The 13,091-nt window shown below is 36.8% G+C and overlaps 1 protein-coding gene across 1 annotated transcript in view; it reads left to right on the top strand.

Annotated features, from left to right (window-relative positions):
* The window catches only part of LOC111188383 (protein NLRC5-like), a 55,330-nt gene that overhangs the window by 31,225 nt on the left and 11,014 nt on the right, over positions 1-13,091 (top strand). The window contains exons 30-37 of the mRNA XM_049466663.1: positions 57-233; positions 1,113-1,295; positions 3,381-3,548; positions 4,051-4,206; positions 6,507-6,680; positions 7,323-7,514; positions 8,247-8,408; positions 9,317-9,717. Coding sequence (XP_049322620.1) covers positions 57-233; positions 1,113-1,295; positions 3,381-3,548; positions 4,051-4,206; positions 6,507-6,680; positions 7,323-7,514; positions 8,247-8,408; positions 9,317-9,717 — 1,613 coding nt within the window. The remainder of the gene's footprint in view (positions 1-56; positions 234-1,112; positions 1,296-3,380; positions 3,549-4,050; positions 4,207-6,506; positions 6,681-7,322; positions 7,515-8,246; positions 8,409-9,316; positions 9,718-13,091) is intronic.

The raw sequence follows: 13,091 nt of genomic DNA, 5'->3' as shown, positions 1-13,091 counted from the left end.
TCATGATTTTTTTAATAATTATTTTTTTTTTATTGTAATATTTGTCATTTCTTCAGTCTCTCAGACTGCAGTGTATCAGAAGAAGGATATGCTGCTCTGGCTTCAGCTTTAAAATCAAACATCTCATCACATCTGAAAGAGCTGGATCTCAGAGGAAATGACCCTGGAAACAAAAGCGTAATGGATCTTTACTATTTACGACAGGATCCAATTTATGAACTGAAGACACTGAGGTGAGAGAAATACATTTATTCTACCATACATGAGCAAACTACTTTTTCATTTATAGTTCAGCACATTTTTATCCAATATTACCAGACTAAAAACACCACCGGCAGGCACTACATCATATATATATATATATATATATATATATATATATATATATATATATACCAATGAAATCTGTCTACCAATTCATCAATTCATTCAAACCACAATCAGTATCAGCTGTTCCTTGTGCATACATTCTGTAGAAGAGGGTTCATATTTGCACATTCCTGCACGCATCACAAACACATACTTGAACACCCATGTAATCAAACGCATTCAAGCACACAATCTTATTACTAACAAACACACACACACACTAGGAGCATTTAAGTCTTTGCTTCACACACACAAAATGTATGGACATATGTGGAGAAAAAGACCTTAAGTAAATTGCAGAATCAAACAATTTCTAAAGAAAATATTTCCCTCTTTTGGCTTTTGTGTCATCATATGTCATCATTATGTTAATATTTTGTCTGTATTTAATTAATAAGTCAAATTAACACTTGAAATATGAAAAACTGAAGATGGGCCATATTAAAGACATTATGTTTATTAGTACTAATACATCTAAACCACATAATTATTATAAATATAAGCTAAACCTTTTTTACTGAATGAATTGGAGTTGGGTATCACCGCATGCAGCTATTTTTACAGCTTTACAGTTTGTTTATTTTTTGTGATTTTTAGTGAAAAAACAAATTACAAAAAGATATTAAACTTTGAATCAATAGTATCACACAAACCCCTAAAAGGCTCACACTTAAAGATATATATATATACAAAACCACTAAATACTTACTAAAGACATATAAAACATTCTCCTCTCTTTACAGGCTGTTGAAGACTGCTGCTGCAGATAAAGCCTGGACTTCTCTTTCTTCAGCTCTTGGAATGAATGTCTTACTGCAGACAGAGTTGAAGCTGCGCAGGAATCCAGCAGGACTTTCAGGAGATTCCAGAGTGAAAAAACTGTGTGCTTTACTGCAGGACACACACTGCAAACTGAGAAAGCTCCAGTCAGTATTCTTATTTGTTTCAGTAATAATAAATATACTATACTGTGAAAAGTAAAATTCAAAGGGCCTCTATTATGTCATTTATTATCGATTTAACTCAAACCTAGTTAAAAGAGTTTATAATTATAAATTGCGGCAGTACATTGTATTAGTGTCAATAGTCTAAAGCAAATGATTCTGAATAATAAATGTAATTTTATTGTAGAGTCTAAGTTAAGAATGAACTGATAAACATCACCTTACTGAAAAAAACACCAGTGTCACATATATTTGACCAATTGCACAAGTCTCTTCATGACGTCTGCCCTGCAATGTTTCTGTTTAAGTGTATGAGGTGAGAAATACAGTGATGTGAAAAAGTATTTGCTCCCTAAAGATTTCCTTTGTTTTTGTTTTTTTGTCATACTGAATTTTTTTCTGAATATCAAACCATCTTTAATATCAAAGATAGACTAAGTAAATATAAAAAGCACTTTTTAAAATGATAATTTTATTTATTAAAGAAATTTAATTTAATTTAATAAAAACTATACAAACCAATCCAGCCCTGTGTGAAAAAGTGTTTGCTCCTAAACCAAATAACTTGGTTGTGGCACCCTTAGCGGCAACAACTGCAATTAAGCTTTACTGATAACTGGCACTGAGTCTTTCACATCTCTGTGGAGGAATTTTGTTTGTGTACTCTTCTTTACAGAATTATTGTAATTTAGACTCATTGAAGGGTTTTCCAGCATGAACGTCCTGTTTAAGATCATGCTACAGCATCTCAATCAGACTTTCACTAGGCCACTCCAAAACCTTCATTTAGTTTTTTTTTTAAACCATTCAGAGGTGGACTTGTTTGTGTACATTGGATCATTGTCCTGCTGCAGAACCCAGTTACATCTGAGCTTTTTCTAAAATGATGTGTTAGTTTAACGTCAGATGTAACAGGACACACACCTTCTAAAAAGTTCCACTTTTGTCACATTTAGTCCAAAGAATATTTACAGGGTCCAGGGTATCATCAAGATGTTTTTGGCAAATGCGAGATAGGCCATTGTGTCCTGCCCTGGAACTCTCCCATGGAGACCAAATTCAACCAGTCTTTATCTTATTATCAAATGATTGACACTGACCTTAACTGAGGCAAGTGAGACCTGCAATTTTTTAAATGTTGTTCTGGGTTCTTTTGTGATCTCCTGGATGAGTTGTTTGTAAGTCACTCCTGGGAAGGGTTACCAGTGTTCCATGTTTTCTCCATTTGTGAATAATAGCTTTCACTGTGGTCCACTGGAGTCCCAAAAACCTTAGAAATTACTTCGTAACATTTCCCAGAATAACAGATGCCAGTGGCTTTGTTTTCTTATCTGTATTTGATTTTTTTTTTTTCAGATCTGGGCATAATGTGTTTTTTTTTTTTTATCTTTTAGCAGCTTCATGTTGTCAGACAAGTTCCATTTAAGTGATTTCTTGATGCTACAGGTCTGGCAGTAATCAGGCCTGGTTGTGATTAGTGAAACTGAAATAAAAAAAAGTGTGATTTATCAAAGTAAATTTATGGGGGCAAAAACTTTTTCACAAAGGGCTAGATTTGTTTGGATATTTTTGCCCTTAATAATTGAAATTATAGTTTAAAAAGTGCTTTTTATATTAACTCAGGTTATTGCTGTGTGACATTAAAGTTTGTTTGATAATCTGAAAAATGTAAGTATGGCAAAATTGCAAAAAACATAAAAAATTAATAAGCAACTTTATTCCATTTCACAATGAACACTATAATATAATCACATACTGAATTTACTCCAAAGAAAGGATACATCACCATGTAAATTACAGTTAGGATCACCACAATCATTAAAAAAACTACTTTGTTCATAATTACAAAGTCCAAATGATCATATCAGTATAAAATATATGAGTCCAGAGAATTAAAAAAAATCAGTAAAAACAAGTATTTTAAGGATTTGTCTATTTAGGAAATCGTCTTAGAGAAGGAACTGTTTTTATTCTCTCATGTTTTTTAAATAAGTTTATAAATAACTTGTAAGTGTATTTATGAAATATTGAGTATTTTACAATTCTGTCCTGATCACTTATTTTTAGCATCAACGATGATGATCTAACAGAGAAAAGCTGTTCAGCTTTAGCCACAGTTCTCACCTCATCCAGTCTGAGAGAACTCAACCTGAGCCACAACAACCTGCAGGATTCTGGAGTGGATTTCCTCTGCAGTGCATTGAAGAATCATCTCTGTAAACTACAGATCCTAAGGTAATATCTACTGGGAGACATTTCTCTTATCATTCTAGTATTGATAGCAACTGATTTGTGAAAATAGTTATTTTACTTTAAAGTGCTGTATTGGGATTGTAAGGAAATGGAAACAATAACATGGTTATGACGAAGGTTTTCAGGTGATAAATTGATTTTTTTTTTGCCGTCCATTTTAAAAAACAAGCAATGTCTCTTGAGCCTGAGTTCTCTGAGCAAAAGACTGCATTTTACTAGTAAAATCATTTTAACACATGCTGTATACATGCTAATACATAATATTGGAGACAATCATGCTGTTTAGAAACATTTACATAAACTTTTCATTTAGGTTATATTTATTATTTTGGTGCTCTTAAGCTATTCACTATAAAATTCTAACATTATAAAAACGACTACAAGATTTACATGTAAACATTAAAACATTAAGTGAATGTGATAATCATTGCTATGCATACATAAGGTGTATACTGACAAATACAATGTCATTTTTTCTCTTTAGCCTTTCATTCTGCAGTGTAACAGAGAGAGGATATGCAGCTCTGGCAAAAGCTCTGAAATCAAACTCCTCATTACACCTACAGTTGGATCTCAGAGGGAACGATCCTGGAGATACAGGAGTGAAGGAGATCACCCAATGTAAACTGAACAAATTAAGGTGAGAGACATGTTCCTTTCCTACATTTTATACTGGTCAGCTGTGGGTTCTACATGGGAAGATCGATGAAGCTGCAGTTTTACACTAACAATTACATGTAATAAACCATGAACATGATCTGTATTACTACAATTTAGTAATATTTTTTATGGAACTCAAATTACTAGAGCTCAAGATTTAAAGAGAGATCTTATTACCTGACTGTTCTTCAGTAGAGATACAGTTAGGCCCAAAAATATTTGGACAGTGACACAGTCTACCACCACATTTTTACAAAGCCTTCTTATTTCAGGGGCTCAAAAGTAACTGGACAAATGATTTAAAAGATATTTTATGCGCTCCATGGGCTAATCCCTCATTAATCCATTATCAGTTAAGCAGGTAAACAGTCTGGAATTGATTACAGGTGTGTCAGTTGCATTTGGAATTTGTTGATGAAAACCCACAACATGCGGTTAAAGGAGTTCTCAATGGAAGTATAGCAGACCATTCATTATTAGATAAAAAGTAGACATTCACCACAGAACTTTTAGGAGTGGCCAAATCAACAGTTTCTGTTAAAACAGAGAGCAGTGGTGAGCTCAGGAACTCACAGGCCTGGACGTCCACAGAAGACAACAGTGATGCATGATCACAGAATCCTTTTCATGATAAAGAGCACTCTCCAGGAAGTATCAGTATCTCAGTCTACTATGAATAGAAGACTTCATCAGAGGAAATACAGAGAGTTCACTACAAGGTTCAAACTATTAATAGAAAGGCAGATTAGACTTTACCAAAAAACATCTTAAGAAACTATCCCAGTTCTGCAACAGTGTTCTTTAGGGAGTTGGAACTAAGATCAGTCTGTACCAGAATGATGGGAAGACGAAAGTATGAAGAAGGCTTGGAATGGCTCGACACAAAGCTCACCACATCATCTGTAAAACATGGTGGTGGATGAGCGTGCATGGCTTTCATTGGCACTAGGTCACTAGGGTTTATTAAAGTTGTGACAGTAGACAGAAGCAGAAGGATGAATTCTGAAGTGAACAGAGATTTACTTTCTGCTCAAATTCTACCAAATGCAGCAAGACTGATTGGACAGTGCTGAACAGTGCAGCTGAACAATGACCCAGTTGAGTTTTTTTAAGGTAAAGAAGTGGAATATTCTGCAATGGCCGAGTCAATCCCCAGATCTGACCCGATCAAGCAGCATATCACTCGCTTAAGACAAAACTAAAAGCAGAGAGACCCACAAACCAGCACCAACTGAAGATGCTGCAGTAAAGGCCTGGAAAAGCATCATAAGGAGCAAGGAGGAAACCCAGTGTTTGGTGATGTCTATGGGTTTCAGACTTCAGAGAGTTATTACCTGCAAAGGATTCTCAACAAAGTATTAAAAATTAACATTTTACTTATGGTAAAGTTCATTTGTCCAATTACGTTTAAACCCCTGAAATGAGGAGGGTTTGTAGAAAAATGGTTGTAATTCCTATAATCTTCATAGGACATTTTTGTTCAACCGCATGAATTGAACCTGAAAGTCTGCACTTCAGTTACATGTTATTTCAAATCCAGTGTGCTGGCATGCAGAGCTCAAATCATGAAGAACTATCCAAATATTTATGACTTGAGGCACCAATAAATATTAAATATATATACGAGCAACACTCTGTGCTCTCCGCATTGACATGACCTCATAAATATTCTTAGTTGTATTTTTACAAATTTAAGCAGTGTTAAAGTCCAGACAGTTTATGCATCAGTATGTACAGCTAAGTACAGAATGTAGCAAGAATGGATCAGTGCAGAGTTTGGTGTGTGACCTGTAAGAGAAATGCAGTCTACAACTATAGAGAAACAAGTTATCCAACAAGCTCGTGTAAAGAGAAATGTTTTCACTCTAGATTTCACTCGAGACTGATAGTGTGTCTGTGTCTGTGTTCTATTACGTGGTACTGAAAATAAACCAGCATCTTGGGAGCGGAGTGTACAGGGCGGGTTGTAAAGCGTAAGAAGTTCCTCCAGATAATGTGGGGCCAGACCATTGAGAGATTTATATATGAGTTTTATATATATATATATATATATATATATATATATATATATATATATATATATATACAAAATAAACAAAAAATACTTCGCATACATACATCTCTCAACGGTCTGGCCCCACATTATCTGGATCATCTAATAATCTATACAAAATACATGCTTTGTTGGGAACTGGGGTGGGGTGTTAATCACTGTAGTAGCGTACCTGTTTAAACAATTAAAGTGTAATTAATGTAACTGTACTGTTTTTCTCTCTGTAGACTATTGAAAAGTGATGCTGCAGAACAGGCCTTCAGTAGTATTGAAGAACAACTGAAAACCAACCCTTTACTGGAGAGGGAGCTGGACCTGAGCACGAAGAAACCAAAAGATATTAATGTAAAGGAGCTCTCAGCGCTATTGGAAGATCCACACTGCAGACTGCAGAAATTTACGTAAGGAGTTGATTTACTGAATTTTACAATAGACTGATTTATACACACAGACTAGTTTTCTTTATGCACATTGGCTTTGACTGGAACACATTTACCCGTACTGGTGCTCTACTGGAAATTCTACTAGTGTACTACATGCACAGAGTTGCTAGTTTTGCACATTGGACCAGCAGCCTTTGGTAATTTTAATCAGAAACACCTTCTTCATAGGTGCAGTAGGTAGATACATTGTAAAGTGAAAAAGTGCAAGCATCACAAAGGACAAAGATGGCACTACACACCTGTTGTTGTATGAAATAAAACACAAGCTATAACTGTGTGAATAACTAATTTATTATCAACTTACTAAACTGAATGAATGTAAGCTATATTCAGTCACCAATCCAGTACTGTAGTAAAAATAAGATGACTGCATTATTTATTCATATAATCAGTGTAAGATGTTACTGAATGTTCTGATTTATTTAACTTCAAGAAACATAAGTAAAAAAAAGCTAAGCTAAAAATCAGTCAACAACTGTTGGATTAAAAAAGAACTACAGAAAAATAATCATTTTGCTACAATTTCCAAAATACGTGAATCTATTGTGAGAGTAATTATATATATTTAACTATTCATAACTTCTTTGTCTTCCTTTACAGGATGTATTATGCTGGGAGTATGTTTAATGCTGGTATGACAGAGCAAGACTGTGCTGATGTGATTTCTGCTTTAATTAAAAACCCCTCACACGTGAGAGAGCTGGATCTGAATGGGAATAAACTACATCCATCAGCACGGCTAAATCTCTGGGATCTGCTGAAGAATCCTCTTTGTAAACTGGAGAAACTGAAGTGAGTAGTTGTGTCATGTCTGATATTTGCAAAGTGATTCTTGATATTTAATTAATATTCTCAATTCTCAATATAATCAAAAGGAAGTGTGGCTGCGGCAGTCAGGAAGATTACAGATACACAGAAGATTGAGCACAAGCCATCAAACCAAGCTGAATTGCTTGGATGTTAGCACCAGTGGTGGCATAAATTTGTCCAAAAGCAGTGTAGTAGTTAAATAAAATAAGTATTCACTGATGATATTTATTGAATGCATTCATTCAGCGGCAGACTGCTGTCCCAGTCCTGCTGTACGGACAGACTCTGTAGGTCTTTTTTCCCTCAGGCCATAAGACTCCAGACACAACTCCTCTCAGCACAGCAAACTGAAAACTCAGTCTTGCTGATGCCTATACCACTATTTTTATAGTTCTACCCTATGTTGCACTAGTAGTTCATTCACTAGTTCATTCATCTACTGTTTACGTATCTTTTGCACTGCTAAATTAAAATTATTATATAACTGTATTTGCACTTTCTGTATGGCTGACATCAGTTATCCTCAGTTTATGCACATCAACTGGTGTTCACTGTCTATTGTGTTCAACAGCACTACCTCCATTCTCCATTACACACACTAAAGACTGTATTTGTACAGATCTTATGTTCTTCCTCATATTAAAGTGCATGGCTAAACACATTTTATGCATATGTTCTAGAAAAAGAAATAGACAATCTGTCTCTTTTTATCAGGCTTAATAACTGCAGTATAGAAGAGGAAGGCTGTGCTACTTTGGTTTCAGCACTAACTTCAAACCCCTCACAACTGAAAGAGCTGGATCTGTCTGGAAATCCACTGGGAAAGTCTGTGGAAAAGCTTGCTGCACTATTGAAGGAGTCAGGATGTGTGCTGAGGTATGAAAACATTAACATTTACTAACATTTAAATTGCAAAATATAAGGTTATATTGTGTGTCAGATTTATAACATTCACTGATGTAATCAAACAACATGTTCGGCACAATAATAATGTCATATTACTAGCTATTGCAGTGTCCTCTCTGTCGCAGTGGTTCTAAATGTATATTAATGCTCCATTAAAAAATTACAGTTCTAAAGAGAAAACAAAAAGGAGAACTCAGGCAAAATATAGCACCAAATAACAAACTATAAACAGTAATATTTGGTAAAAAAAGAACAAAAGAAAAACAACAACAAAAAAAAAACAATTTAACTAAAAATATAAGTACACCCACAAAATAGTGGGGAGATTTAAAAAAGAAAAAATATAGATATAAATTTAGTGAGTTTGACACTGCATGTGTGGAGAGGAAAGGGTTCTAGATAATCATGATTATAGATAACAATTTGAAAAAGAGGTATTTCACTCTGTAGAGAACAGGAATCTACAAATGTTTTTCATAAAGGTGTGTTCTTGAATCATGAAAGAATCATTAAGCATCAAAAGGGTTATTTTGAGATTGTATACTGAACCACTGCCTTAAATAACACTGCTTAAGATATAATAGACTGACAGAAGCATATTAAATGCAGATTCATTCAGTTGCAAAATGATATTTTTAATTATTATTTATCTTGTCTGTCTTAAGTTTAATGTGTAATTAATGGTTGTAACTGACTGTACTGCATTGTTTGCACATACTCAGAGGGTATGTGAACAGTTGCGTTGTCACCATCACTTTACTCTCTAACTGTACTTCACCACTTAAAATGTAAACTGTGTCATTATTTCATGATTAATAGAAATTGGTGAAATATTTTTTATGTACAACACTAACTATTCTCTGATGTTTCTTTCACAGAGTGGATCAATCACTATTCCAAAAGGCTGGAAAAGTAGCTTCATATCTGTGGCCTTTCAGCAAACTTGCTGGAGTTAAACAGTATGAACAGAATCTGAATAACAGTGCAGAGAAACTTGCTGTTAAACCGAAAAAACAGAAACCGGGTCAGAGTGCAGAGACACTTACTGAAGTTAAACAGAAAAAACAGAAACAGGATAAGAGTGCAAAGAATCTTGCCGAAGTTAATCAGAATGAACAGAAACCGAATCAGAGCGCAACGACACTTGCTGAAGTTAAACTGAATGAACAGAAACTGGAACTGAGTGCAGAGGGACTTGCTGAAGTTAAACTGAATGAACAGAAACCAGATCAGAGTGCAGAGAGACTTGCTGGAGTTAATCAGAATGAACAGAAACCGGGTCAGAGTGTAGAGAAACTTGCTAAAGTTAAACAGAAAAAACAGAAACCGGATCAGAGTGCAGCGAGACTAGCTGGAGTTAATCAGAATAAACAGAAACGGGATCAGAGTGCAGAAGGACTGGCTGTAGTTAATCAGAATGAAAAGAAACCGGATCAGAGTGCAGAGGGACTTGCTGAAGTTCATCAAAATGAACAGATACCAGATCAGAGTGCAGAGGGACTTGCTGGAGTTAATCAGAATGAACAAAAACTGGATCAGAGTGCAGAGAGACTTGCTGGAGTTAAACAGAATGAACAGAAACCGGATCAGAGTGCAGAGGGACTTGCTGGAGTTAATCAGAATGAAAAGAAACCGAATCAGAGTGCAGAGGGACTTGCTGGAGTTAATCAGAATGAAAAGAAACCGGATCAAAGTGCAGAGGGACTTGCTGGAGTTAATCAGAACAAACAGAAACTGGATCAAAGTGCAGAGGGACTTGCTGGAGTTAATCAGAATAAAAAGAAATCGGATCAGAGTGCAGAGGGACTTGCTGGAGTTAATCAGAATGAAAAGAAACCGGATCAGAGTGCAGAGGGTCTTGCTGGAGTTAATCAGAATGAAAAGATACCGGATCAGAGTGCAGAGGGACTTACTGGAGTTAATCAAAGTGAACAGAAACCTATTCAGAGTGCAGAGGGACTTGCTGGAGTTAATCAGAATAGAAAAAAGAAACCGGATCAGAGTGCAGCGAGACTTGCTGGAGTTAATCAGAATGAACAGAAACCGGATCAAAGTGTAGAGGGACTTGCTGGAGTTAATCAGAATGAACAGAAACCGGATCAGAGTGCAGAGGGACTTGCTGGAGTTAATCAGAATGAACAGAAACCGGATCAGAGTGCAGAGGGACTTGCTGGAGTTAATCAGAATGAACAGAAACCGGATCAGAGTGCAGAGGGACTTGCTAGAGTTAATCAGAATGAAAAGAAACCGGATCAGAGTGCAGAGGGACTTCCTGGAGTTAATCAGAATGAACAGAAACCGGATCAGAGTGCAGAGGGACTTGCTGAAGTTAATCAGAATGAACAAAAACTGGATCAGAGCGCAGCGAGACTTGCTGGAGTTAATCAGAATGAACAAAAACTGGATCAGAGTGCAGAGGGACTTGCTGGAGTTAATCCGAATGAACAGAAACCGGATCAGAGTGCAGAGGGACTTGCTGTAGTTAATCAGAATGAACAGAAACCGGATCAGAGTGCAGAGGGACTTGCTGGAGTTAATCAGAATGAAAAGAAATCGGATCAAAGTGCAGAGGGACTTGCTGGAGTTAATCAGAATGAAAAGAAACCGGATCAAACTGCAGAGGGACTTGCTGGAGTTAATCAGAATAAACAGAAACCGGATCAAAGTGCAGAGGGACTTGCTGGAGTTAATCAGAATGAAAAAAAAACGTATCAGAGTGCAGAGGGACTTGCTGGAGTTAATCAGAATGAAAAGAAACCGGATCAGAGTGCAGAGGGACTTGCTGGAGTTAAACAGAATGAACAGAAACCGGATCAGAGTGCAGAGAGACTTGCTGAAGTTCATCAAAATGAACAGATACCAGATCAGAGTGCAAAGGGACCTGCTGGAGTTAATCAGAATAAACAAAAACTGGATCAGAGTGCAGAGAGACTTGCTGGAGTTAATCAGAATGAAAAGAAACTGGATCAGAGTCCAGAGGAACTTGCTGGAGTTAAACAGAATGAACAGAAACCGGATCAGAGTGCAGAGGGACTTGCTGGAGTTAATCAGAATGAACAGAAACCGGATCAGAGTGCAGAGGGACTTGCTGGAGTTAATCAGAATGAAAAGAAACCGGATCAAAGTGCAGAGGGACTTGCTGGAGTTAATCAGAATAAACAGAAACCGGATCAAAGTGCAGAGGGACTTGCTGGAGTTAATCAGAATGAAAAAAAAACGGATCAGAGTGCAGAGGGACTTGCTGGAGTTAATCAGAATGAAAAGAAACCGGATCAGAGTGCAGAGGGACTTGCTGGAGTTAAACAGAATGAACAGAAACCGGATCAGAGTGCAGAGAGACTTGCTGAAGTTCATCAAAATGAACAGATACCAGATCAGAGTGCAAAGGGACCTGCTGGAGTTAATCAGAATAAACAAAAACTGGATCAGAGTGCAGAGAGACTTGCTGGAGTTAATCAGAATGAAAAGAAACTGGATCAGAGTCCAGAGGAACTTGCTGGAGTTAAACAGAATGAACAGAAACCGGATCAGAGTGCAGAGGGACTTGCTGGAGTTAATCAGAATGAACAGAAACCGGACCAGAGTGCAGAGGGACTTGCTGGAGTTAATCAGAATGAAAAGAAACCAGATCAAAGTGCAGAGGGACTTGCTGGAGTTAATCAGAATGAAAAGAAACCGGATCAGAGTGCAGAGGGACTTGCTGGAGTTAATCAGAATGAAAAGAAACCGGATCAGAGTGCAGAGGGACTTGCTGGAGTTAATCAGAATAAACAGAAACTGGATCAAAGTGCAGAGAGACTTGCTGGAGTTAATCAGAAAGAAAAGAAACCGGATCAGAGTGCAGATGGACTTACTGGAGTTAATCAAAGTGAACAGAAACCTATTCAGAGTGCAGAGGGACTTGCTGGAGTTAATCAGAATAAAAAAAAGAAACCGGATCAGAGTGCAGAGGGACTTGCTGAAGTTAATCAGAATGAACAGAAACTGGATCAAAGTGCAGAGGGACTTGCTGGAGTTAAACAGAAAAAACAAAAACCGGATCAGAGTGCAGAGAGACTTGCCGAAGTTAAACAGAAAAAACAAAAACCGGATCAGAGTGCAGAGAGACTTGCCGAAGTTAAACAGAAAAAACAGAAACCGGATCAGAGTGCAAAGAGACTTGCTGGAGTTAATCTGAATGAACAGAAACCAGATCAGAGTGCAGAGAGACTTGCTGGAGTTAATCAGAATGAACAGAAACCGGATCAGAGTGCAAAGAAACTCGCTGGAGTTAAACAGAATGAAAAGAAACCGTATCAGAGTGTAGAGAAACTTGCTAAAGTTAAACAGAAAAAACAGAAACCGGATCAGAGTGCAGCGAGACTAGATGGAGTTAATCAGAATAAACAGAAACCAGATCAGAGTACAGAGAGACTTGCTGGCGTTAATCAGAATGAAAAGAAAACGGATCAGAATGCAGCGAGACTTGCTGGAGTTAATCAGAATGAACAAAAACTGGATCAGAGTGCAGAAGGACTTGCTGTAGTTAATCAGAATGAACAAAAACTGGATCAGAGTGCAGAAGGACTTGCTGTAGTTAATCAGAATGAAAAGAAACCGGATCAGAGTGCAGAGGGACTTGCTGGAGTTAAACAGAATGAACAGAAACCGGAT

This window comes from Astyanax mexicanus, chromosome 17, assembly GCF_023375975.1.
Source record: "Astyanax mexicanus isolate ESR-SI-001 chromosome 17, AstMex3_surface, whole genome shotgun sequence".
Lineage (NCBI taxonomy): Eukaryota > Metazoa > Chordata > Actinopteri > Characiformes > Acestrorhamphidae > Astyanax > Astyanax mexicanus.
The sequence above is the reverse complement of the archived record's forward strand: the minus strand, read 5'-3'. Positions and strand labels throughout refer to the sequence as shown.